The sequence below is a fragment of the Vipera ursinii genome (genome assembly GCF_947247035.1).
Source record: "Vipera ursinii genome assembly, chromosome: 6".
NCBI classification, from domain to species: Eukaryota; Metazoa; Chordata; class Lepidosauria; order Squamata; family Viperidae; genus Vipera; species Vipera ursinii.
Genome location: NC_139515.1, coordinates 76734318 through 76760552, shown reverse-complemented (window position 1 = coordinate 76760552; position 26235 = coordinate 76734318). Strand labels below are relative to the sequence as shown.

Sequence of the window (26235 nt, the reverse complement as noted above, 5' to 3'; positions counted from 1 at the left end):
ATTCTTTGGTTTGATGGAATTGCAGGGGCCTTTGTTTGGAGCAGGGTCAATTTGGGCCTGATGGGATTAGACAAGGAGATAAACTGATTGACCCTGGTCATAGCTAAATGAGGTGGGGAGGGAAGGGTGCATCCTCTATTATGTTCGCTAGATTTATTTTATCACCTACCCAGCCCAGAGACATTCAGTGTCAATGTGGTTTCAACCCTTGAGAATATAGTTGCTCAAAACTAAACTGCTGATTTCTCTGAGCTTGGGTGCAAAACACCAAGTACATAGAGATTTCTATTAACCTGCAGAAGCAATTTTTTTTTCAGTATTTGAGGGGAAGAAGAGAGGGGTCAACTTATTTTCCAAAGCATCAGAAGGCAAGACAAAGAACAATGGATGGAAACAAATCAAGGAGAGAAGCAACCTGGGATTAAGGAGAAGCTTCCTAATAGTGAGACCAATTAACCAGTGGAAAAAGCTTGCCTTCGGAAGTTGTGGGTGCTTCATCACTGGAGGTTTTTAAAACACTGGACAGGCAGTCTGTCTGAAATTGTATAAGGTCTCCTGCTTCAGCAGGGGGTTGGACTAGAAGACCTCCAAGGTGCCTTCCAGCCCCATTTCTGACTTAAGCTTTGTAATGTATAATTGCTTAAGCATCACTCACATATTCATTGCCCTGCTACATAGGTTGAGGCTGATATTGAGAATGGGGAAGAAGCCAGAGCCTCTTGAGGTGCCTGCACAGATTGAAGGTCTTCTAATGCAGACCAGAATAAGCTTTATTTTTTTTATTTTAATTCCATTTATATCCCGCCCTTCTCCGAAGACTCAGGGCGGCTTACAAGCTTAGCAATAGCCTTCATTCTATGTATATGCCTGCTTATTAGGGCTTTCACACACACACACCCCAAGCGGCATTATTACAAAGTCAGCTTAATTGCCCCCAACAATCTGGGTCCTTTTAGTCTTGGCAGGGACGTGGTGGCTCAGTGGGTTAGGATGCTGAGCTTGTCGATCAGAAGGTCGGCAGTTTGGCGGGTCAAATCCCGAGTGCCGCGTAGCAGAGTGAACGCCTGTTACTCGTTCCAGCTTCTGCCAACCTAGCAGTTTGAAAGCACGTAAAAACACAAGTAGAAAAGTAGGGACCACTACGGTGGGAAGGTAACAGCATTCCGTGCGCCTTTGGCGTCTAGTCATGCCAGCCACATGACCACGGAGACGTCCTCGGACAAGCGCTGGCTCTTCGGCTTTGAAACGGAGATGAGCACCGGCCCCTAGAGTCGGAAACGACTAGCACACATGTGCGGGGGAACCTTTACCTTTTACCTTTAGTCTTGGCCAGCAGTGTCCGGTCACACCTTTTCAACTGCACCTCTCTCTGCCTTTCCTTTATCTGTTGCTGATAGCCGTGGACATTGACGGGCTGCTTCCTTGTACTGTTGTAACCAGTGGTACGCCAATTCTTCTCGCTGGGAGTGGTATTTATTTTTATTTTTTTATTTATTTTAATTCCATTTGTATCCCACCCTTCTCCGAAGACTCAGGGCGGCTTACAAGCTTAGCAGTAGCAGTATCCAGACACGATCTGGTGGTTTCTTTGTTTTGCACTTTTCTCTGCACCGCCACCTTTTCCCTCGGGTCCTCATTCCCTTTCTCTCCATTTTGTGTGTGTGTGTGTGTGTGCAACACCTGGATTTTCCCAAGGCATCCATTGGGCCCGCGGGGGGGGGGGGGAGAGAAACAAAAACAAAACAGATCCAACCAGTTAAGACAGGGGTCTTCAAACTTGGCCCTTTTATGACTTGTGGACTTCAACTCCCAGAATTCCTCAGCCAGCTTTGCTGGCTGAGGAATTCTGGGAGTTGAAGTCCACAAGTCATAAAAGGGCCAAGTTTGAAGACCCCTGAGTTAAGATGTTTGTAACGGCCATCTGGAAGGGTAGGAGGAGAATCTATTTTTAGAACATTGCCTCGCCCTAACAGCCGCCGAATCCCAACCCCGACTCCCCTCCCCCGCCCCCCGCCCCCCGAAAGGAAAGGAAAGGAAAGGGAGGGACGGAGTCCTGTCCCTTTAAAAGGCAGAGTCGGGAGGAAGTGAAGTCAGCCCCGCGGCGGCAAATCCACAACTCGGAGAGGAGGAGGAGAAGAAGGAGGAGGAGGCTGGCCGGCCCGGCACCGCTTCGTGGGCGTGCGGTAAGCGCTTGGGAAGCCGACCTCCCTCTCTCGGCGCGCGGTTCTGACAGCCGGCCCTGCCGCGGACCCCCCCCCCCCCTCCCCGCCAGCCAAGCCGGCGACCTCTTCGGGTAGGAGCCGAGCCCGCGCGGGAAGCCCCCGAGTGCGCGTGTGCGACGGCCCCCTCCTCCTCCTGCAGCGCGCGGGCTTGGCGGCGAGCCAAAGGAGCCCCCACCCCCACCCTCCCTTTCAGCCGGGCGGGAATGGGCCGCTTGGAGGGAAAGAAGCCCGCGGGCTGCAAATGGCGGACAGGCGCCCTCGCCGAAGCCAAAGGCGACACCTCACCCTGCCTCTCCCGGCCAAGCAAGGAGGGACGGGGATGCTCCGACCTGTCTGGACAAAGCTTGAGGAGGGTCTCCGCCCTTTAGCGCAGTGTTTTTCAACCTTGGTCACTTTAAGATGGGTGGACTTCAACTCCCAGAATTCCCCAGCCAGCGTTGCTGGCTGGGGAATTCTGGGAGTTGGAGTCCACCCATCTTAAAGTGGCCAAGGTTGAAAAGCATTGCTTTAGCGGCCGGGGTCTGCTTAGCGGGGTGGGGTGGGGGGGTTCCCTGGACCCCCGGAGGTCGAGGAGGGGCCGAATTGCCTCTCCTCTTGCGACGGGGGAGGGCCTTGGTTCGCCCTGCCCGGTATTCCGGCCCGGCGTCCTCCCCTCGGAGCTCGTGGGGACGGGGAGGCGGAGGTAGAAGCGTCTGGCTGGGCTCGGGTTTTGGAAGGCTGAAACCGGCCCGGCAACCGGCTGCTTCTTTTTCGTTGACCACCTGATTTCCGCCAAGATTCCCGTGTCGGCGCTGCAGGGCCGGAATGAATGATTGATTGCGCTTCGTAAACCATGGTTTGGGATGAGGTGTGTTTCCAGGTAGTGATGGTTTATTTTTATTTATTTTATTTATTTTAATTCCATTTATATCCCGCCCTTCTCCGAAGACTCCGAAGACTCAGGGCGGCTTACAAGCTTAGCAGTAGCCTTCATTCTATGTATATGCCTGCTTGTTAGGGCTTTCACACACACCCCAAGCAGCATTATTACAAAGTCAGCTTATTGCCCCCAACAATCTGGGTCCTCATTTTACCTACCTTGGAAGGATGGAAGGCTGAGTCAACCTTGAGCCTGGTGGGATGCAAGCCTGCACTAATTGCAGGCAGCTGGTGTTACTTACGGAGGCATTAGCCCACTGCTCCACCAAGGCTTTGCCTTGCAAAGGATGGCTAGCCTTGGCACCGTGGGTTTAACTCGGACCTCTCGCAGGGCTGTGGGTTTGGGGTGTGTGTGTGTGTGTGTGTTTGAAACTTAGTTTCTTTAGCCACACAAGTGCATCTCAGCTAAGGACAACTGCCCTGCCTCCTTTGCAGTTAGGTCAGGCGGTGTGGGACTCATGAAGTCCACTGCCCTTCTGCTGATCTTGGGGTGCCCCAGGCTGGCAGAAAAGTATATTATTTCATAAAACCTGCCCAGATGAGGGATAGCCCAAATATTTTTTGTGTGTGCAACGCTTCAGGATTGATTTGCAGAAGAGACTTTGGAATGTTACAAGAGCACAAGTGGCCCATTTCCCATAACTCATTAAAGTAGCCGTGTCTGAACTTGCTGTTGTGAGGAGAGATCCTCAATGGACAGCCTTAATAAGAACATTCATTTTGGTAGCCAGAGTGTAGATGGAAATGGGTTTACATATGTAATGATAATTTGGATAGGACTAGATGAGCTGTGTTTCCAAAATAAGGTTGTGTGTTTTCCCATATAGATGTGGTTGTAAATCTATCATGGATATAAATTAATGTGGAAAAGTAGTATTCTGTCTGTTTTCCAATTCAACCTTGCTTGACTCCAAATCTTGCTTTGTCTAACTATTAATTCTTGACATCTACTTCTCCCATTGAGAATCAAACTAGAATTGATAGAAGGAATGGGGAATTCTAGTGCTTTGCTCAGCCTCATGGGCCTTCTTTCCTGATCCTTTCTTTGCTTATATCTGTAGCAAATGTATCCTATTAAATAGGCATCAATGAGGTAATGCCTTATTTTGTTTCAGTGGAGAGTTTTAAAATATATGTGGGTGATGGGCCTGTATAACATAAAATTCTGTCCCTGTAAATTTTAGGTGAGTATAAAAATATTTTTATATCTGCTTATTTGCATCTCAAAACAATATGCTTCTTGGTTGTTGTGTGTTGGTATATATAATATTAATACATTTTATTATTGGAATTAATTTGGATATCAACCAATTGTACATGGCTGATATTGGTATTTTGTTTTGTAGAATTTTATTTTAAAACAGTCGGTATTTTGACTGTTGAATTGTCACCTTTGCTTTTGCCATTACTGTCTTTTGAAGAGTAGCAACTGGCAACTTTCTGTGTCTCCGTATATGTGCATGTGCATCTTCAAATCAGCCCTGACTCCTGGCAACTGCCTGAACAAATCTGCCTGGTTCTTTGGGCAAGGATTTTCCGAAGTGGTTTGCCATTGCCTCCTTTCCAGGGCTGAGAGGAAGTGACTGACCCGAGGTCACTTGCCTGATTTCATGCCTGCACAGGACTAGAACTCAGTCTCCTGGTCTTTTAAAGACCATTTGAAGTTGTAACAGCTCGGAAAGGGTCTCTAAAGCATTTTGGCTATTGTAAAGTGTTGCACTAACTCCCTTTGCTCTGCACAATCACATGACCAGGAACTGGGTGCTTGGTTCACTTATGATGGGTTGCCAATCCTCCCCACAATCATGTGATCTTCATTTGCAATTTTCTCTCCTGGCTTTCCCAGAAAGTCAATGGGGAAGCCAGCAGGGGAAGGCTGGAAGCTGCTGCTGCCTTCTGAAGAATTTTCTCTCTCCTCCATAAATATGGGGTGGCGGAAGCCTTTGTCAGGCTGCAGAAATGGAACTCATTTCATCTCCAACCCAGCACACAAGTTCCCTTCCACATCACAAGGGAGCTGACTGCCCTCCTTCAGCAGGCATCTCTCTTACTCCATCTATTTAATCAGTGTTTTTCAACCTTTTTTGGGCAAAGGCACACTTGTTTCATGAAAAAAATCACGAGGCACTCCACCATTAGAAAATGTTAAAAAATTTAACTCTGTGCCTATATTGACTATATATAAAGTAATTCTCTTGAATAGGAATCAAATAAACACAAAGAAAGTATTTTATAATTACTTTATTATGAAATAGTAAGTAAACAGAAATATGAAAAATTATAAAATACTTTATTCAGTGCGCAACCTGGGCCTGTTTGGCTGAACACAAAGCTGATATTCTGGCTGGAATCGAAGAAAGACACACACGTAGTTCTTCGTCAACAGCTCTCAGTCTCTCTCTGTATTTAGTTTTTATAGCAATCATGCTTGAAAAGCTCATCTCACACAGATATGTAGTGGAAAATGGGAGCAATGTCAAAATAGCTTTGTTTGCCAGAAGGGGGAACTCCTTGGCAGTATACAACCCAAAACTGTCCAAAGGTAGATCAGCAAATCTTAGCTTGAAACCACGATTTTGTCTCAGTTCAGTTAGTTCCTCCTGCTCCTGTAAAGTCATGTCCTTTCCACCAACTGATGCTGAGCTATAAGGGTCCCTAACCCAGTCAAGGCATTCAGTGGAGACTGAAGAGAAATAAAATGACAACTTCTCCTCGAGAGTTTTTAAATGTTTAACTATTATCTCACACAGTGCAGCAGTGTGAACACCTTGCCATTGCTTGGTGAGTGTGAACATTTCAAGATTGCCACTTTCCACGTGTTGATGCCAGAGTTGCACCTTTGAACGGAATCCATTTATTTTATCTGTACTTGTAAGCAGGTTTTCATTTCGGCCTTGCATTCGTGTGTTCAGTTCATTCAGATGATGAAATATATCTGCCAGGTATGCCAGCCTTGCACACCACTCATCACTTGCAAGCAGCTTTGCGTAATCTGACCTCTCATTTGTCAGAAACACTTTAAGTTCCTCCCGCAGCTCATACACACGAACCAAGACCTTGCCACGCGACAACCACCGGACCTCCGTATGAAACAGCAAGGTTTTATTCTTCGCTCCCATCTCCTCACACAAAGCTGCAAATATGCGACTTTTCACGGGTCGTGACTTTACAAAGTTTACCATGCGCACAACATCATCCAACACATGAACTAGGTCTGCTGGTAAAGTCTTGGCTACGAGGGCCTCACGGTGTAAAAAACAATGCGTAACAATCACATCTGGATTTCTTTCCTTCACTCTGCTTACAAAGCCTTTGGTGCGCCCGACCATGGCTGCAGCTCCATCGGTGCAGACACTTGTGCAGTTTTCCCACTTAAGTCCTCCTTGTTCAAGGTATTCTGATGTGACCCGAAAAATTTCTTCTCCTGTTGTTTTTTCTGGCAATGCCTTGCAAAAAAAGAAGTTTTCTCTAATTGCATCACCATCAACAAAACGCACATTGGCCAAGAGTTGAGCATGTCCACTGATATCAGTAGACTCGTCAAGTTGCAATGCAAATTTCTCACTGATACGGATCTTTTCCAAAACCACACTTTTGATGTCTGCAGACATGTCATTAATACGTCTGGAAATTGTGTTGTCTGAGAGAGGGACTTTGGCTATTTCCTTAGCTGCTTCAGGTCCGAGCATCTCCTCTACAATAGCTTTGCAGGCGGGAAGTATTAATGTCTCTGCCACAGTGTGCGACTTTTTTGACTTGGCTATAAGTTCAGCAACGTGATAGCTAGCTTTAAGAGCTCTTTCATTTACCTTTGTGGTTTTTCTCATGAAAGTTGCCTGTTTCTCCGTGTTTTCACGCAGGCGAACAAAATAGTCCGCATTCTTGTTTTGAAGCGAAGGGTGTTTCGTTTGGAGATGGCGTTTAAGTTTGCTTGGGACTATAGCACTGTTAGCTAGCTTTTCACCACACACCACGCACAGTGGAGTTGGTTTGTTTGCATCTCCGGTGAAATTAAATCCAAATGAAATATAGCTTTCGCTATATTGCCTTGAGCTAACCATCTTTTGCTTTCTTTTGATCCCCACTCATACTTGGGCTCTCATCTGGCTCCAAATTTTGTTCAGAGTCCAGTTCTTTCCTTTTCAAAAACTTGTCCATCACTGCAGTATGTCACTGTCACTCAGTACTTACTGCGCTTGTCTCCTCCAGATAGCCGCTGTCTGTCACACTCAGCACTCTTCTGCGCATGTCTCCATCCAGATCCATCAGTCAGCGCTCTTCTGCTCATGTTTCCTCCAAATCCAGATCCATTGGCGCTCTTCTGCTCATCGGCGATCTACTGTGATGTCTCCTCCTGTCCTCCTCCTGTTAGTGTAACAGTGACACCGGAGCTATTTATAGTCCTTAACATCAGTGGTGGGATTCAAAAATTTTAGTAACCAGTTCCGACATTCAAGGATGTGGTCTCTCTGCAGTGCCGACTCCCGCCGAGTCCTGGTCTCCGTCCATCTCCTCCTGCTCCGGTCCTCCTGGTGACTCGAGTTGCGACGTCTTCTTCTCTCCGCTGCTGAGCACACTGTGCTCGGGTGGGAAGGAAGTCGGAAGATGATGTCCTACTGTGATAGGTCCAGGCTGGAGTCTGGACCAATCACAGCCCGGACATCAGAAAAGTGGAGGGTGTTCCCCTGAGGAGCGCCAATCGGCGCCCCTGCTGGCCGAGGGCGGAGTCAAAACCCCACCCCCCCATACCCAGGACACAGTCCGGCGCCCGCCCAGTGGGCGAAAATTTGACATTTTTTAAAAAAATCTTTCGAATTTTTCAATTTTTCCCATGGCACACCAGGCAACATCTTGCGGCACACTAGTGTGCCGCGGAACAGTGGTTGAAAAACACTGTATTTAATGACCCAAGCAATCATTTAACAATTGCAACTATGGCAGCAAAGCAGTCAAAATTTGTATACCAAACTCTGTCTTGGCATCTAACTATATAAGGAAAAAATATATAGTTCACTCGCACAAGCACGAAACCGAAGACACCAGATACACCACTCTGTTACGCGGCACTCGGGATTTGACCCGCCAAACTGCCGACCTTCCGATCGACAAGCTCAGCTTCCTAACCCACTGAGCCATAGTTTGCAAAAGATTTCAGTGGTTGAATTTACCTCAGTATTTAATTGTACTGTAGTTGTAGAAGTGCTTACAGCTTAGACTTTTTGAAAATTGATTTTTTTTTCCACCTTGAATAAAAATGGTATACACTATTTTTTTTGATGTAGTGATCAAGATGCTGTCCTAGAAACTGGATGGTTGAGTTCTAGTCTTCCCTTAGGCAGGAAAGTCATTTGAGTGACTTTGGGCCGGTCCCTTTTGCTCAGTCCAACCCACCTCACAGAGGCAGGAGTATAATAGTTGTGTTAGTTACCTTGTATTACATGTGAAAAAGATGGGGTAAAAACCAATGCAAGTAGTCCTTACGAAACTATGGCAACTATTTTATTTTTATTTTTTTATTTTAATTCCATTTATATCCCGCCCTTCTCCGAAGACTCAGGGCGGCTTACAAGCTTAGCAGTAGCCTTCATTCTACGTATATGCCTGCTTATTAGGGCTTTCACACACACACCCCAAGCGGCATTATTACAAAGTCAGCTTAATTGCCCCCAACAATCTGGGTCCTCATCTGGGACCAGAATTTCTGTCATTAAGTAACACGATAATAAAGTGCAGTGTCATGTAACTATTTCTGAATAAATAATAAAATTTATGATTATTTTTAATGTAACTGATCTCTTTGTTTTATAATTTTGTTACTTTATTGACTTATTAACCCTATGCTATTGTGGCTTTTTCTATTTTAATAGATAGTCATAAACCCCCAAAGAAATAATAATTTAAGACGGCAATTGTGGCTTAGGTATAGCTTTTATCTATCACAGTGATTTCCTGTGGCTGTGGCAAATTTAATTCAGTAAAATTTGCTGAGCCAAAATTCCCCAGTCGTGCTGAAGATTTAAGGAACCAAAATGATAAACTTTGCATAGAGTTTTGAAAATAATTCTTTGTAAGATAGCTGTACTAAGACCACTTAGCCTTCTTAGCCACTACCCATTTTCATTTTTCCCTCCAGCAACAGTTTTCCTGGAACTTAGAAACTGAATCTTAGTGTAATTCTGACAGCTTACTTCCTTAATAAATCTGATCTTTGCTACCTGAGTCATGCCATGAAGTTTCTGATTACAATCATGAGTATGGGGACAGATTTTGCAGTGTTGTTTCACTTATGTGGCCTAATTTAATATCTGTCCTATACGAGTTGTGATATTTAGAATTGCTTAAAAAATAATGCCTTAAGACCCTGCAAAATTAGATGACAACAGATTATGGTGGGAATTTAAGTATTCAGTATAATGTAAATCTTAAAAGTTTTATTGATATATTTTGCTTGACTTTCTGCTTTTTTTAAAAAACAATTTAAGCCAACCAATAGTTCATAACTGAAGCATCAGTAATGATAGCACTGTAAAGCCAAAAAAAAAATCAGCAAGTTCTTATAATTAAAAGCAGGAAAAGGACCAAGAGAGGTAACTTTTAATTGGGTGATACAGTGCATCATGGGACAGCAATTTTTAAAGCAAGGTATCTCAAATGGGCTAAATGACAGAATGCGTCAACAATTTGGAACCCATGTCTCCTGTGGAATTGAAATTTGGCAAATTTCTGGTCGCTTCACTACTGCCACACTGCCACTTGGAGGTTTAATAGACCAGACCTGGACCAGCCCTCTGCAGGCTGGATAGACTAGTCCCTCCTTTGGCCACTGAAGATCAGGTAGACCAGTCTGTCCCTAGCCTTCCACAGGAGATCAGCCTATTCTAACCATCTGCTGCTAAAGAGCAGTTAATTATGGTCCAGCCAGCAGAAAGTCATAAGTCACTCTGCTCATTCTATTTCTCTATTTAGGTAAGGAAGTATCTCTGAAATGGATCATAGGTTGTCTAATAGATCACGAAGATATGGGAGGTTCATGGGAAATCAGGTTTTAATGAGTTCCTCTGTACAAGGAATTGGGTATCTTAGAAAGCAACAGAAAAGACTTCATCTGAAAGCTGGCTAGTGCCATGTGGCCGAGAATGAGTGGTAGTAAACAAATGGTGGTAAAATGTTCCAGTTGAACCCCTTACCCAAATTCTGGTAAACCCAAATTCTGCAGGATATAAATATCCATGAAGTAAGTTTCTTACTTTTTCTTTGTTCGTGAAGTACAGAAGAATGACAGACAATGGGCACAGGAGATCTTTCAGGATTTTTGACTGCATCTCTTCGCTTGAATTTCCCACTAGCAAGAACTCGATTGCTGAGATTGATTTTTCAGACCAACACCATGTGGGTGTACTAAGTCAGGGCTTTTCAAACAGTGGTACGGGTACCACCTGTGGTACATTGACACCTGGCAGGTGGAACGCGACCATCTTAGAAAAGTGGTAGCGGGGGAGGGGAATGAGATGAACCAGTGGCAGCGCCGCACAAGCCTGAGCGAGAGATGGCTGGAGCTGCAGGGCTGTCAGGGCTCAGCGGAAGTGCCAGGATCAGCACTGCTTTCCAGCTGATTGGCGCTTTTCAGGGCTGTCAGGGCTCAGTGGAAGCGCCAGGATCAGCACCGGGCTCCAGCTGGAGCTCAGTGCTGATCCTGGTGCTTCTGCTGAGCCCTGGAGAAACACCAATCAGCTGGAAAGCAGCACTGATCCTGGTGCTTCTGCTGAGCCCAGATGACACGCCGATCTCCAGGGTCTTGTGATTTACAGATGTTTGGCAACTGATTCATATTTATGACGGTCACAGTGTCTCAGGGTCATGTGAAGTGACCAAAACCTGCTGCAACCACCCAGCAGACGGGGGGAATAAAAAGCAAACACCCCCACCCCACCCCCGCTGCCAATCCTCAACAGAAATGCTCACAACTGTGAAAACCTCGGACAGGAGGAAGAGCGCCTGGCAGGCAGGCAGGCGTCTTGCTCGGCTGTGGCTTGGGGGGCACTTTTTTCAGTGCCACTGTAACTTTGAACAGTCACTAAGCAAACTGTTGTAAGTCGAGGACTACCTGTACTTCATCACTTTTTCCCTTTTTTGTGTTATCACGTTTTTGACATTTTGCTAGGCGACTGGTGATACTTGGATGTTGCTATATACTAAAAGTGGTACAATGGGTGAAAAGGTTGAAAATCCCTGTACTAAGTTATCTACCTTTTGGATTTTTCAGCATTCTTCGTGTACCATGCATTATTTTTACAACCTTGCGAATGAGCCTTGGTGGAGCAGTGGGCTAATGCCTCCTTAAGTAACACCAGCTGCCTGCAATTAGTGTAGGTTCGCATCCCACCAGGCTCAAGGTTGACTCAGCCTTCCATCCTTCCGAGGTAGGTAAAATAAGGACCCAGATTGTTGGGGGCAATAAGCTGACTTTGTAATAATGCTGCTTGGGCCCCCCCGAAAGCCCTAATAAGCAGGCATATACATAGAATGAAGGCTATTGCTAAGTACATTGATTTGTGCTTAGAGTGTAAGCCGCCCTGAGTCTTCGGAGAAGGGTGGGATATAAATGGGATTAAAATAAAAAAATAAAAATAAGTTACCGTACTTCTGTGACGTTTTTAAAAAAGTGAGACTATGAAAACAGCTGATGTCTGGGAATTGAGAGAGATTAAAATTGAGAGTTCCCAGTTCATGTGTAGCTCCTGCTTGAAAGACACCTTGTTCTGTTCTGTTACTAGTTTTACTATAAAATACTGATTTCTTATAAGCTCCTGGGGTTTCTTTCTTGAGGATTACAAATTTAAGTGACCGTATTGCATTTTTATTCTAGTATTTTTCCAAGGATTTTAAGAAGATAGTATAGATGGCGATCTTTTTTTTCCGGTCTGCTTTATCTTTGGAAGAGGTTGGCAAGCTCCCCCATAAAGCTCAAGATAAGGGTATGAACTTAGGTCTCACTTCTCTTAGTTTCATTTGTCTAACTCAGGAGTAGGCAACTTGGGCTCTTTTATGACTCATGGACTTCAACTCCCAGAATTCTATACTATGCTGACTCAGGAATTCTGGGAGTTGAAGTCCATGAGTCATAAAAGAGCCCAGGTTGCCTACCCCTGCTCCAACTACGGTACTTTATTATATTGTTTGTGAAATTGTGTAACCAAACAAGAAACTTACGGTTTTTTAGTAATGTGTCATTCGAGGTGTGACTTGTGTACAGTTCCTAGAAAAAAGGAAGAAATGAATCACAACCTTACTGTAATACAGTAATAATGCCACATAGATAACTTTAGTGGAGTAAATAAATGCTCGGATTTGTGCAGAAGTTAACTTTGGCTTGATGAAAAAAAAATCAACATCTCAAAGACCGGACTCATGTAGGTTTGGTTGGTCCTAAGTATCCATATTTTTGACTGAGTTTACTATTATTATTTTTTTCATTGTTTCTTGAATAATGTTTCTGTTCCAGGTGTACTTACCATAGAACTGCCAGTCTGTTTCCCTCAATCCCATTTAGCTAATTAATGAAGAGATGGCAATAGTACCTAGACTTACTGTATATACTGCTTCATAGTGCTTTTCAAGCGCATTCTGTGCATCTTCATTCAAATGACTAGACTGCAACCTTCACCCTAATTCTCATTTATATGAAAACCAGTGTGATGTGGTTAAGATATTGGTCTAGGTCAGGGGTCGACAACCTGAAAAAGGAAAAGAGCCACTGGGAACCGGTTCCATCACACATAAAAAAAAGTGGGAGCCGCATGCGTGTGTCCAGGCACACGCATGCGCAAAAAACGTTTTGCACATGCTCAAAACGGGTTTTTCTTGCGTATGCGTGGTTGCCATTTTTTTTAATGTGTGATGGAACCGGTTCCCGGTTGCGCGACGGCCCGTTTGCAGAGCTACCGCCTTCGGCAGCCTGCAAACGTGTCGCGGCAGCTTTCCCAACAAGCTGCGCCGCTGCCCGTTCGCGCGGACGTGCGCACGCACCTCTCCAAAGGTTTGGGGAGGTGCGCACGCACCTCCACTCGTTTGGAGAGGTGCGCATGCACCTCTCGGAACGGGCAGCGGCGCCGCTTGTTGGGAAAGCTGCCGCGGCCCGTTTGCAAAGCTGCCGCTTTCGGCAGCCTGCAAACGTGCCGCGGCAGCTTTCCCAACAAGCGGCGCCGCTGCCCGTTCGCGCGGAGGTGTGCGCGCACCTCTTCAAAGGTTTGGGGAGGTGCGCGCGCACCTCCGCCCATTCGGAGAGGTGCACGCGCACCTCTCCAAACGGGTGGTACCACTCTCCATTTGGAGAGGTGCGCGCGCACCACTGCCCGTTCGAAGAGGTGCGCGCGCACCGGGCGGCTGGGAGCCGCAGGAGACGGCTCAAAGAGCCGCATGCGGCTCCGGAGCTGCGGGTTGCCGACCTGTGGTCTAGGTAGTAGGGGAAACCAAATCCTAGTTCTCTTTTGACATACAAGTCAGTTGGGTGACCCTGTACCTACTCTCAATCCTGATCAACATGAGGCTCTGTGACTTGTCAGCTGATTAAAAAAGACCCTTGTTTGCATCATGCATGCTACCTATGAGAACTAGTTAAGTGCAATAAATCCTGCAACCAAGCAGGGCAATGCAAAAATAAAATATAAAATATAATGAAATGAACCCAAAGCAACCCTAATTTTCACATGTTGGCTTCAATTTACTCATTACCCCTTTAGTTTAAAACTCTGCCTTTATGTTGATTAATCCTACAAGAAGAAAATGTGAATTTGGTTAATTCTAGCACTTTTCTCCTTACTAATGGCCTTACTAATACGCAACAAATGTATTTCAACATTGTGTTAGTTTGTGGTAGTTTTAGTAAAAAAAAAGTTTTAATTTAGAAGTATAGTTCTTTGGACAGAAGGAATAACTATTGAATCAACATAATGCAAAACATGGCTTGTTTCTGTTTGGCTTAGCATAATATGTGTACCCATTCCCTGCGGTTTGTAAATTATGGTTTCTTTAAAAGAAGCTGCATATTTATGCTAAACTGTATTGTGGATTTGTCTGGCATAATAAGTAATTTTGGTGAGTACAATTTTGCTTTTTATAACTATTCGATGCATCATACATTTCCTGTATCTATGCTGTGTTGCTTTAGTTTTCTTTGTTAGTTTCTTAGTAATTTGTCTGTTCTGCGATAAACTGAACATGAGATACATAGCAGAAAATGAATCTTTGAAATATGACTTTGTTTATAAAACTGTATGCTAAATATTGAGAGTCCAAAAATTCGTAAGTTCCAAGTTTTTCTATAAGAAAAGATTAGGCACATAAAGAAAATCTGCAGTCTCCAGTGATGTTCATTCTTATTTACTCAAAAAAATCTCTATCCACAGAATATTGGCTAATGCTTCTTCTTTTCAACTTTATTTAAATTTCAGATAGTTTAGACTATTGACTGCATATGATGGTGTCCTCCAGTAATCTTACTTGCAAGCCTGCAAATGAAATACTTTGGGCGTATCCCAGCTTTTTCAGTTAGTTTCTTTCCATTTTAGTATTTGGACCTGTCTGATGCATACATGGAAATTTGCTGGCAAACATAGACATCCTATAATAATCCATGGACTGGATTTATAGTTATTTCTGTTATATTTATTGAAATTTTTCTGGCATTTGGTCGGCATTCTACAGATATTGCACAATGCTTATATCAGAATTAGTATTGTGGAATGTAACGAATAATTTGAAGTTCTGAAATGCTGACTGTTCATTTTCTGATGCCTCAGATCAAGGGGTCATATATGCAAAGTAATCCACTGAGCAAAGCAGTCATAAACTCATGATTTGTCAGAGGAAGGGTTTCTAAGCCATATCCTGAAGATTGGGATACTCATTCCCTCCCTTGGTTCTCAGTATCTTCAGAGTTAGATGCGTTTACTGACTGTTCAATTACCTTACATTCCTTCTTGATTTAATTACCTCTGATTTCTTTACCCTCGGGAATGAGCCTGTTAGAATTACTGGACAATTTGGTTCTATCCATAAGAAGTAACTTCATGGAATAATTTGAAGCTATCAATGGCTGTTAGTCACGAGGGCCATTTTTTTTCATTTTTTGTTCCTTCATACCAGTTTTGACTTCTGGGCAAGATCCTGCCGTTTCCTTGACAATATTTTCAGAAGCGATTTTCTTGAGCTTTCTTCTTCCTAGGGCTGAGCAAGAGTAACTGGCCACCTGGCTGGCTTCATGTCTAAGGCGGTATCAGAACTCAGGGGCTCCTGGTGCCTGGCCTTATTTGTTCTCTTTCTTTAGGGTTTTTAAAATGTTTTTGTAATTAATACTGATAAAAGGTAGGAGGTAAAGGAGGCCATGTGGATTTTACTCCACTAGTTGTTTGCCGACAGTAGGGGGCAGTGCTCATCTCCTTTTCAAGGCCATTGAGCCAGCCCCGTCTGAAGACATTTCCACAGTCATGTGGCCAGCGTGATGTCACGGAGCACTGTTACTTTCTCACCGAAGTGGTACTTATTTATCTATTCACATTTGCATTCTTTTGAACTGCTAGTTTGGCATGAGTTGGGGCGAGGACGGGAGCTTACTCCGTTGTGTGACGCTTGAGTCTCGAACCCGGGCTGCTAGCTTTCCAACCGACAAGTCCAGCATCTTAAACTGCCGAGACGCCACGCTTTTTATTAATACTGATTATTGATTATTAATAATACGTTAATACTGACAAGTGGTTTTATATTTGTATTCACTGTTTTAGCCTTCTTGTATGCCAAGAAAGTTGTGAGTCAGTTTGGTGAGTTGGGCAGTCATAAATTTTGTCAAAAATGTAATCATATTATAGACTGACTGACTACCAAACTAGCTCTCAGAGCCAATTATTACCTTTCTGATCAGAGACCATTATATCAATATCAATGTCTGGATAATGATGTCTGAGAGTACCACAGTGCATGGCAAGCAAGTGCTGATATAGTGGAACAAATAAAATACGTTGGGTTTGTTTCTAGCATGTCTGTCATCTTTTTGTCAGAACAAATCTTTGTACCAAATGCATGAGCACTCCTGTGGGCGTTTGGTCGGTCAGAACAGGAATAGAACAGAGTAACTTTTTGATGTGATTTAGCACATCTCCTTGTGAATTGCATGTGAATGCCCATCATTGAACAAGGATCAGTCTCGGGCTTCATTCTGTTTGTGTCATCGTCATACTCGGCCATTCAGTCATGTCTGATCCTCAGCCACTCTATGGATCAGCACTGTTCATGTCCCTCTGTCTAGCTGTTTGACAAACGCGGCAGGTCTCCGGACGGGATGGCGGCGGTTTGGAGAGGTGCGCGCGCACCTCCGCCCTTCGGAAAGGTGCGCGCGCACCTCTCGGAACGGGCGGTGCCACTCTCCATTTGGAGAGGTGCGCGCGCACCACTGCCCGTTCGAAGAGCATGCGGCTCTGGAGCCGCAGGTTGCCGACCCATGGTCTAGCACCATCTTCTTCAAATCCGCCATGCTCATCCCAGTTCATCCTTTATAGTATCCACCCAGTGGGCAAACAGTAGGTCTGATTGCAAAGTAATAGAATTCTCATTGGAATTGAAAATGGCTAATTTGACTACAGTTTGATACAATAAAAGTTTTATCTAGTTTGTCTTCCTCTCAGCACAGGAACAATGCAGCTATAGTTAGCCGCCCTGAGTCCTTGGGGAGAAGGGCGGCATATAAATTTAATAAATCTAAATCTAACTGCATGCAGTATCTGAAATAAATAGTTATCTGAAATAGAATATTGTTTAGCAGAAATGCACTGCAGTACTTTGGAGGGCCTTGCTTATTACAAAGGGCCTCAGCATGCTTTTCAAGGGACACCAGTGCTAACATACCTTCCTTAGCTCTTGTCAGATGTTCTAGTCTACCAAGTTCTTCCATTAAAAGTATTTTAATTCAGAGGAATGGAAGTAGCAATGATGCCAGCTTTTGCAGGCTTCTCAGCTTTCTTGGAATGCAAGACACATGCAATTCAGAAGTGGGTCATCTGCCCAGAAAAAAGAGCAGGAATATGAAGGAATATCCTGTAAAAATGAAAGCTACTGTTGATGGTGGCAGATAAATCTCTTTGCATTCTGGCTGGATTCTTCATGACAATCTTTTTGAAAATGGACAAGTCCTCCCCACCACCCCATGCCCCTCCCCATAGTTGAAAGGTAGTTGGTTAACAAGTACAGTACTGAGAACTGGTTCATACTTGGCATTAAGCCAGAATGTGGCTACCTTATGGTTCATTGTGATGTGTGTCTGTAGTCAGGAACTAAACAATGGCTTCTTTTAAGGCTATGTTTTACAGTTTGAAATTGTGATATATGTGAGTGGGAAAGTATTTCTGTTATAGCTTCCTGGCTACTGATTTTTTTTAAGGTTCCTTCTAAGTATAGAGGAATCCAGGAATTGCTAGACGCCGGGTTATGATTACTTTGTTCCTCCTCGAGAGTACCTAACTTGTTTCTGAATTACTCATCAAATCATGGTTAAAGAAAAGCATGACTTAACGTGGTATATAAATGTGGACTATATGTTTGTGAAGAGTACTGATCTTCAGAATTTTAATTCTGCCTCCATAATATGAGATGCCATGTTCCAGTAAAATATGCATAATAATAAATAAAGATTGAACCACAATGCAATAGCTTTTTCCTGTGGGGTTGTGTGTATATTTGTTCCATGATTTTAGTCTCATATAATGATTTCCTACTTTTTGGGGGGCTTCCCCAAACTATTTATTGCCAGGAATCGTCCCTTCCGTCACTATTATTGTCTTCCATCTTCTGGTTTGATTGAGGCTCAGTTTTCTGTTTTGTTCAATTCTAAGAACAGGAAAAAAATCCTTTTGTCCTCTGAAGATTAAAGACATGTTTGACTTTTTTCACTGTATATAATAACACAGAAAAGACTTGTATCTTGTATAAATGGCTCAGTCTTCTGCAGCAGGTAAATATTTTCAGTAGAAAATATCTGAAGAGGGGGAAAATGTGAGACATTACAGTCCTGCACACCATTGCCTTAAAATTAGCCATACTAAGCATGTGTGGACCGAGCTGTGTCAACCTGTGTACAATTGCATTTTAAATGCACATATCTAAACAAAATGGACAGCATTATGTAAACATTTTAGAGAAATGTTTTAAAATTTAAAATATAGTTGGAAAAGCATGCATTTGTTCTATTATTTGGTTAGTGGAAAAAGGAAATATGAGAATTATTAACACAATAACTTTAGGAGATGAAAGGAACTGTATATTCATTATAAATGTATCATTCCTAGACGTAACAAACCTGAAAAAGTTTATCGTATTTGTTTTTATTGTTCAGAATATTGCACACATTTTCCCCCCGCAGAGAACTACCCCAGCTTACTGGCTTTGCTTGTCTCAGCTATTTGGTGGTAGAAATTTTTTTTAAGACTCGCCTTGATTTTATTTTTAATCTTTGTACATTCATTGAAAATAGAAGAACCATCTCTATCCCATCTGCGAGTGAAGGAAAAGAGACCAGGCCTCCTACAGAAGTTGCTTGGAGTATTTGGTCTGGTCTAAGAATCCTTCCTCAACCCACTGTATTTTTATAATTCCCATCACTGACTGTTGAGGGAAGTCTTTTGACCAAGTTGTCATTGGTGTTGTTCATTGTCCTCTGTTCTTGCAGAGATATAATTGGTAGAAGAACAAAGCAACATTTAGATTATTATCTCCATGTTACCGTCCATATTTTAGATAATTGGTGCTTGCAGGATATGTACCTTTGGAGAAGAGAGTAATGTGGGGAGAAACAGAATTTAACAATAACAGAGTTGGAAGAGGGACCTTAGAAGTCTTCTAGGCCAGGGGTATGCAACCTTGGCTCTTTTATGACTTTATGCGAATCCTTCACTTTTCTAGTAAACACTGTAGCGTGCTGTTCTATAAAGCCAATTATAGGACCTGAAGGTAGAATTGGAGATGTTTGATTCACTACCATTAACTAACAGGATCCATCTCCTTTTCTTCTAAAATTTCTGAGAAAACGTCCCTTATAAGCATTTTTACACTTTTTATTTGTAATTTCTCTTTTCCAGATAGATGATATACGGCTTCTGCAAATCAAGATAATCCAATTGCCTTCTTTCAGCAGCTACAATGAATCAGGTTGGATTCAAAATTACTAACAAATACTATATGGGTTTGTCTTTTGATTCAATGCTTATTCTTTATTCAGGAAGAATTGACTTTACAAAAAATGCACAATTTGCTTTATTTATTTATTTATTTATTTATTTATTTATTTATTTATTTATTTTTCAATGTCCCAGGTGTTAGTAGTGGTAGCAGGGGAACATCCCTTCCCACTAGGAGCCAGTTTAGCAAAGACCAAATACATTCAGTAGCTATGAAAATAATTAAATACTAACTGATGTGACAATGGAGGAATGTTTAAATTCAAAATTAACACAGGTAGATTCCTGCTCCTCATCTTGTCATGTAGGGCCTGCACATTCTCTTAATAAATTCTGTTTTGTGTCTCTTCCAACAGGGTGGCCATTATGGTAGTACAGAAATCACCTCTATTGTTCTCTACTCTTTTCTGGAAAATTCCTCCGATGTTACTTTTGCTTCCAAACTTTCTAGTTTGAAAAAACAATTGTTGGCACCAAAGCAGCCTTATAGTGCGTATGATGATGGGGAGCTTCAGACAGATGGCAATAGTTTCGGGCGAGTAGAAGACAGAGCATTGGGTGAGCAAAGTTCTTTATCTCCTACTTTTCAGTTGGAATACTGAAGGAATTATTGTTAACACTGGATTGGCGACTTTGTTAGGCTCAATATATATACTCTTTCAAACGATGAAATTCTGCCAAAATTATCAACACTTCATGAAATTTCAAGCTACATCCAAATGTTGAACTGTTAAAGTGGGCAGGGGTGGCATGTTTTTAATCATATTTCTATAAAGCAGGCAGTGAACCAACTTCCCTTTTGAAGGGAAGTGAACCAACCTAGATACTAGGTTGTGAATTGTTAGAGCAGAAGGAAGCAAGTTTCCAGGAGAAGCAGCTGTGTGTGCATCCATTCATGTACACAGACATTCTTTGCATTGATATTAATTATATGACTGTTGAGCTGGAACACTAATTAAGTACAGTGCCCTTCTACCCCTTAATACAGGTAGCCCTTGGCATACAACCATTCATTTAGTGACTGTTTGAAGTTACAATGGCACTGAAAAAAGTGGCTTACATTCAGTCCTCATACATACAAACATTACAGCATCTCCAGTCATGTGGTAAAAACTTGAATCCTTGGCAACCAGCATGTATTTACAATGGTTGCAATGTCCCAGGGTCATGTGATCACCATTTGTGACCTTCCCAGCTGGCTTCTGAGAAGCAAAGACAATAGAGGAAGCCTGGTTTGCTGAATGACTGCATGATTTACTTAAACAACTATAGTGATTCACGTAACAATTGTGGCAAAAAAGGTCATAAACACAGGCACAACTCATTTAATCACCAAGAGAAATTCTGGTCCCAATTGTGATTGTAAGTTAAGGATTACCTGTATATTTCTGCAGATGTCTTGAATTTCCTCTTCACTTAATTTATTCCTTCCAAAATAGTGACTTCCAAATGTGATGAACTAAATCAGGCATGTCAAACCCGCGACGTCACGTGATGTTGCGCGACGTATCGTGACTTTTTTCCCATTGCTGGGAATAGGGTGGGTGCGGTTTCGGGATGACGCATCCAGCCTGCGGGCTGGCAGTTTGACATGCCTCAACTAAATGCTTCTTTCCCTCTTATGGGTGGGAAGAGTCCACCACAACTAGAGGATACCATTTTTTTGCAAGGGATGGCACTATAATTCCTTTGTCTCCTTCCAAAATGAATTGAAAAGTTATCTAATTAATCTAAACATTCTCATTAGGTTGTCCTTCACTGCAGTTTAATTCACTTGCTAATGTTGGAGGGTCTTTAGCTAATGCAAAGCATCAGCGCACTTCCAATCTAACACCTGGTCTAAAGCTGGGATGGGCTTTAAAGCACCTCTGTGTATTCTGACATAGAAATCATATGCAGGATCCAATCTTGTCCTAAATCCAGTTTTCTAATGTTAGCTATGATCTAGGTTGCGCAATATTCTGGCATGCTTGAAAGTCAACTTGTTCTTTTGTCTTTTTCATTCATTGATTTAAATTCAGTGGCCGATGAGGAAACTTTCCGGAAAATAGGAGCACGGTTGGCTGTAATAGGCGATAAACTGGCTGCTGAGATTGAGCCCTCATTTGTGCACAACCTGGCACAACAATTCGTGATGGAAAATGTGCCCAGTCAGGTGAGAAGGAGTAGAAACCTAGGGGGGTTAATGAGATAGCACTGGAGGATTTTTTTATTTTTTTTTATTTTAATCCCATTTATATCCCGCCCTTCTCCAAAGACTCAGGGCGGCTTACAATCTAAGCACAAATCAAATGTGCTGAGCAATAGCCTTCATTCTATGTATATGCCTGCTTATTAGGGCTTCCCCCCCCCCCCAAGCGGCATTATTACAAAGTCAGCTTATTGCCCCCAAACAATCTGGGTCCTCATTTTACCTACCTCGGAAGGATGGAAGGCTGAGTCAACCTTGAGCCTGGTGGGACTCGAACCTGCAATAATTGCAGGCAGCTGGTGTTACTTAAGGAGGCATTAGCCCACTGCTAATGAGAAAACAAATCCTGTACTTGGGTTTTTTGAGGGTTTTTCTCTTTTTGTCAATCATGACTTCTTTTTCCAATTACCACATGCATATCTAGCAAATGGCATTAGCTGATTGGGACTTCTCAATGTTCTGATCATCAACTTAGTTGAAAAATGAATTTGGAGGGCAGTTCTGTTGCTGAATACAGCTAAAAATAGAAGTTGAATTTGGATGGTCTTTGAAGTATCTCCTTACTTAGCTGACAAAAAAATGGGATAGAAGACACAAAAGTCCAGTGAGGGCATGAGGATAAATGATTCCCTCCATTCATACATGCTGGAAGGGTGCAATTAATCATAATTAGTAACTGAACATTGTTACCAGTTTGTACATAATTGTAAATATAAAGGTGTTCTCATAATGAACAGTGACCATTAATTTACATTTTATTAGTAATGTTTTTTAGTTGTAGTCTTGATCACAGTCAAGAGAAAAATCTAGCATCTGACTGGATTAGAGTTCAAGGGGCCAGAACGGCATTTCAGAGAGGTCTTTGTTCTTCTGTTTCTGTAGGTGAAAATCCAGCATCTGTCCCTAGCAGTGCAGAACGTCATGGCAATGATGCCTCGGGAATTGGAACAGGAAAAAGCCATGTTAGTGGCCGCAATGGTTTTGGCCAAGAAAGTAGCCAATGTAGTCCCTGCGTTCTTGCAGCAGGTGTTCAACACAACAGTGAACTATATTGACCAGAACCTCCACGATTATGTGAACAATTTAGGACCTGAGGTGATTATAGATAAAATCACAACATTGCATTCTTATGTTTATCTCCAAATCAGAGGAGAGTGTTGTTGGTTGGGGAATTCTGAGCGTATAAGGCCACATGTCTTAAAAGCTGCCAAGTTTGAGAAATCCTGATTTAATACATTTATGAGAGTGATTCTTATGCCTCTTTCAAGGTTAAATTCATAGAACCTAATGCTGAAAAGGTGGTATGAGGGGTTTCTTAGATCCAAGGTGTTGGGGGAAACCTGGAACCAGTAGCAGCCTGGGGAATTTTGGCTTGATACACTTTTTCATGTAGTCCGCAACTTACCACAATTGAGCCCCAAATTTCCACTGCTCAGCAAGACAAGTGAATTTTGTGACTTCTTTTTGCAGTTAAGTGAATCTGGCTTCCCCATTGACTTTGTGTCAGAAAGTCACAAAAGGTGATCACATGATCCCAGGACACTGCAACCATCATAAATATAGGCCATTTGCCATTTTGATCACCTGACCATGGGGATATTGCAAGGGTCATAAGTGTGAAAAATGGTCATAAGTCACTTTTTTCAGTGCTGTTAATGACTTTGAATAATCACTAAATGAATGGTTCTAAGTCGAGGATTACCTGTATTATTCTGACTCCATGAGAGCTCTTTGAGGCCAGTGTTTCCAAGACCTGCTAAAAACAGATCCAATACTGCTACATTTTTAAAAGGCCAATTCTGTAGCTGTGAGTCATATCCTTAAATGACCTAGTCCTAGAACATGTCTTGAATTTGTTGAGAATTAACATTTTATATAAAACCTCTTCAGCACACACTGGTCTTATTAATTAGATCAGGGAGTGAAGGACAAAGGTCATCTGGATTAGACAAGATGCAACTCAATGAATTATACACTAACTATATAAACTAGGCTTGCACTATTTCCTAGGCTAAAATGTCTATTGTGTGATATCTAACCACAAGAATTTACAGCATATTGGAACTTATAGGGGGCAGAATGTGCAGTCTTGTGCTGATTTTCAGCTTGTCTTGACACATTCTTGACTGGCTACTTTAGAAAATATCTGAATAACTATTTTCTTAATGCAACTAACAGTTGTGGATGCAATTAATTCTCTGTTTCTTTTCTAGAACTGAACAAGAGGGATGCATACATCTACATGCAAGAATTCATTTTTTATTTTTTACAATTTTAAGAAAAATTGTGTCATTTTGATATTTTTAAGACATTTTTGAATTTTTTATCAGTGTATTTCATTATTCTATTTAATTGACTGAAGTATTGGCAGTTCTCATTTTTTACTTGAAATCTTGGGCCATTTTTTATGTCCCTTGCAGGAGAAAAGCAAAGTGGATTATTTTCAGGATTGTAGTGTCGATGGCATCTCTCCTTGAAAAGAGGAACAGAAGCTAATGACAACCTAACAATATCATTAGACAGTCTGTCCTTCCACTTGCTAAGAATATACTTGATTTATAATTTTTTTAACAAATGGCCATGCATGTTAATCTGCTTCGTCTGCCAATTAAAAATGCCATAATGTAAAGCTAATTAAAATGAGTGTATTGTTTTTCATATTAAATATGAAAAATGCATGAGCCAGAAACAATTGTTCTCAACTGAGACTGATTCTACTACAAATTTTGTAGACATATTAGGAAAGGGAATTGCCTATTTGCAAATGACCTTGTTGGATACCAGTACAGTAAAGATCAATTATAATATTTATGATTGGGTTTGGCCATTGCTGGAATACAGATTTCAATAGAGGGGAAAGGTGATAGCCATTGTACAATTTTAAAGATTTGATGAAGGCCTCTGTATTAAAGTTGGGAACTAAGAAGTCAAATTGTTTACAAAAACATTACGTTTTATAAATTGACTTGAAAGATTTATATGCTTATCTTTTAATGCTGTAATTTAGAGAGAGATCTGAAAAGTAATCTGAAAAATTCTAGCTTGTAGGTACTGGCAAGAGGAGTGGAATCTCAGTTTATTGGTTGAGATATTGGATCATTTGAATGGACTCAACTCTAAATATTTAAATAGATATGACTGTCTTTTTGTGAGCTTTGATTGTTCAGCTGTGCAGGCTTTCTGGCCTGAGTATGGATTACATCTGAGAAAAACCAACTTGTGGAAGACTACTACATTATACAGCCATTCTTTTTCTACAGCTAATAAAATTTTAAAATAGTATGTTTTGCTCCAGCTATTAAAAGTCCACACACTTTTTCTTCAAAATTTAACTTTAATAAAATACAAATGAGGGCGCACTTTTACTTGAGATTATCGGTCAAGCAAAAATACACAATCTTTTATAAACAGTAGGAACACTTGTTTTTAACACTGGAGGCAATATTTTTTAATTCATACAGTAAAAGCCTGTAACAGTAAGATGGAGATTATGTCTGCCCTCCTCATCATGTTTCTTAAAATAGCTCCAGGGAAATAATTATGGTCATACAGCTTAAGGAAATACCAGTTTGCCTCAACACGTCCAATGCTAGGAAGAGATGTGCATTCTCATGAAACTGTTAGCACAAAGTAAAAATAGTACTGTAAGTTCAAGAAGAAATCACCAAATGACTTTATTTTTAAGTAGCATGGGTTATGTTAGGGCTTCGAATTCTTGGAAAGGTTTTCAAGCCATAAATACAGGCAGCTCTCTCTTCCTGGGTCAATATACAAACAAGGTCAGACAGGCAGCTTTCCAACCAGATTAAAAGTCACAATGTAGAAATGCTTCGGATATGGACAAGCAGGTTCCGAAGCATCTATTTTTTAAAATAATTGCCCAGCTCCAGTTTACTGTGCAAAACACTAAGCAAGCATGACACTTATTTTGCTTTCAAGAACTCTTGCAGGACATCCACAGCAGGTCATTCGGGAACCAAAAATATATCCACATGAAGGAAGCAAATATTTCAGTAGGCAGCAAAAGTGTTTTTGCTGCATCTCGAGCATGTTTCCTCAATGGAAGCAGTAGGAAGTAATGTAGCTTACAGCATTTAGTCCCAACAACTACAGACGATTTTGAAGTGACACATGATGCATATTAAAATCCTATTGATATAAATTTACTTTAGCCTTCGTTTGACTACTACTGTGAAGGACAGGGTAATGTTTTCTATAGAATTAATGACTGCAGTTCTGAAAAACCAAATACCGTACAAGTTTTCACATCTTAACCAAGGTCTAATCCATTATGAAGCACCAATATTTCAAACTAGAGAATTTGCCCCAATTCAGAAATTTGGTAATTATAATCAAGTTGTAACGTATCAGTATCTGAAAGGGTCAATTCATAATTCCCCCTAATTCTAGTGCTTAGCACTCTAGCATTTTGCTGTCTATGAAAAGTACATCATCTCGCTGCTTATTGGTTGAGATGTTGGATCATTAGAATGAACATAGCTATAACTCTAAATAATCATCCTGGAAATGTAACAGAAGTTATCTCAGCTGTTCAGTCTGTTACCTTCTGGTCAAATAGACACAAGGCTGAAATTGGCCAAAATGGATTGCTAATTCAACCTTATACTGATTACAAGTAGTCCTCAACTTACAACTACAATTGAGTCCAAAATTTCTGTTGCTA

At 41.9% G+C, this 26235-nt stretch overlaps 2 protein-coding genes across 3 annotated transcripts; one reads left to right on the top strand and one right to left on the bottom strand.

Annotated features, from left to right (window-relative positions):
* The first annotated feature begins 2020 nt into the window (after nt 1–2020).
* Nucleotides 2021–24833, top strand: BID (BH3 interacting domain death agonist). Of its 2 annotated transcripts, none has more exons than XM_083365637.1 (6): nt 2021–2183; nt 19262–19331; nt 19717–19918; nt 21382–21515; nt 22434–22646; nt 23765–24833. In XM_083365637.1, the coding sequence occupies exons 2-6, from the start codon at nt 19323–19325 to the stop codon at nt 23768–23770; spliced, it is 564 nt and encodes a 187-aa protein (XP_083221763.1). In that variant the 5' UTR covers nt 2021–2183; nt 19262–19322; the 3' UTR covers nt 23771–24833. The 2 variants fall into 2 exon arrangements, with proteins under 2 accessions (XP_083221763.1, XP_083221764.1); XM_083365638.1 differs by lacking the exon at nt 2021–2183 and adding an exon at nt 2267–2293.
* On the bottom strand, nt 5435–7201 carry LOC310642014 (zinc finger BED domain-containing protein 5-like; the record flags this gene model as incomplete). The annotated part of the gene is made up of 1 exon (XM_083365391.1): nt 5435–7201. The coding sequence occupies one exon, from the start codon at nt 7199–7201 to the stop codon at nt 5435–5437; it is 1767 nt and encodes a 588-aa protein (XP_083221517.1).
* Nucleotides 24834–26235: the final 1402 nt, after the last annotated feature.

Coding starts and splice junctions, on each gene's coding strand:
- BID (XM_083365637.1), top strand. Junction 19,919..21,381: donor AGTAGAAGACAGAGCATTGG/GTGAGCAAAGTT, acceptor ATTTAAATTCAG/TGGCCGATGAGGAAACTTTC. Junction 21,516..22,433: donor TGGAAAATGTGCCCAGTCAG/GTGAGAAGGAGT, acceptor CTGTTTCTGTAG/GTGAAAATCCAGCATCTGTC.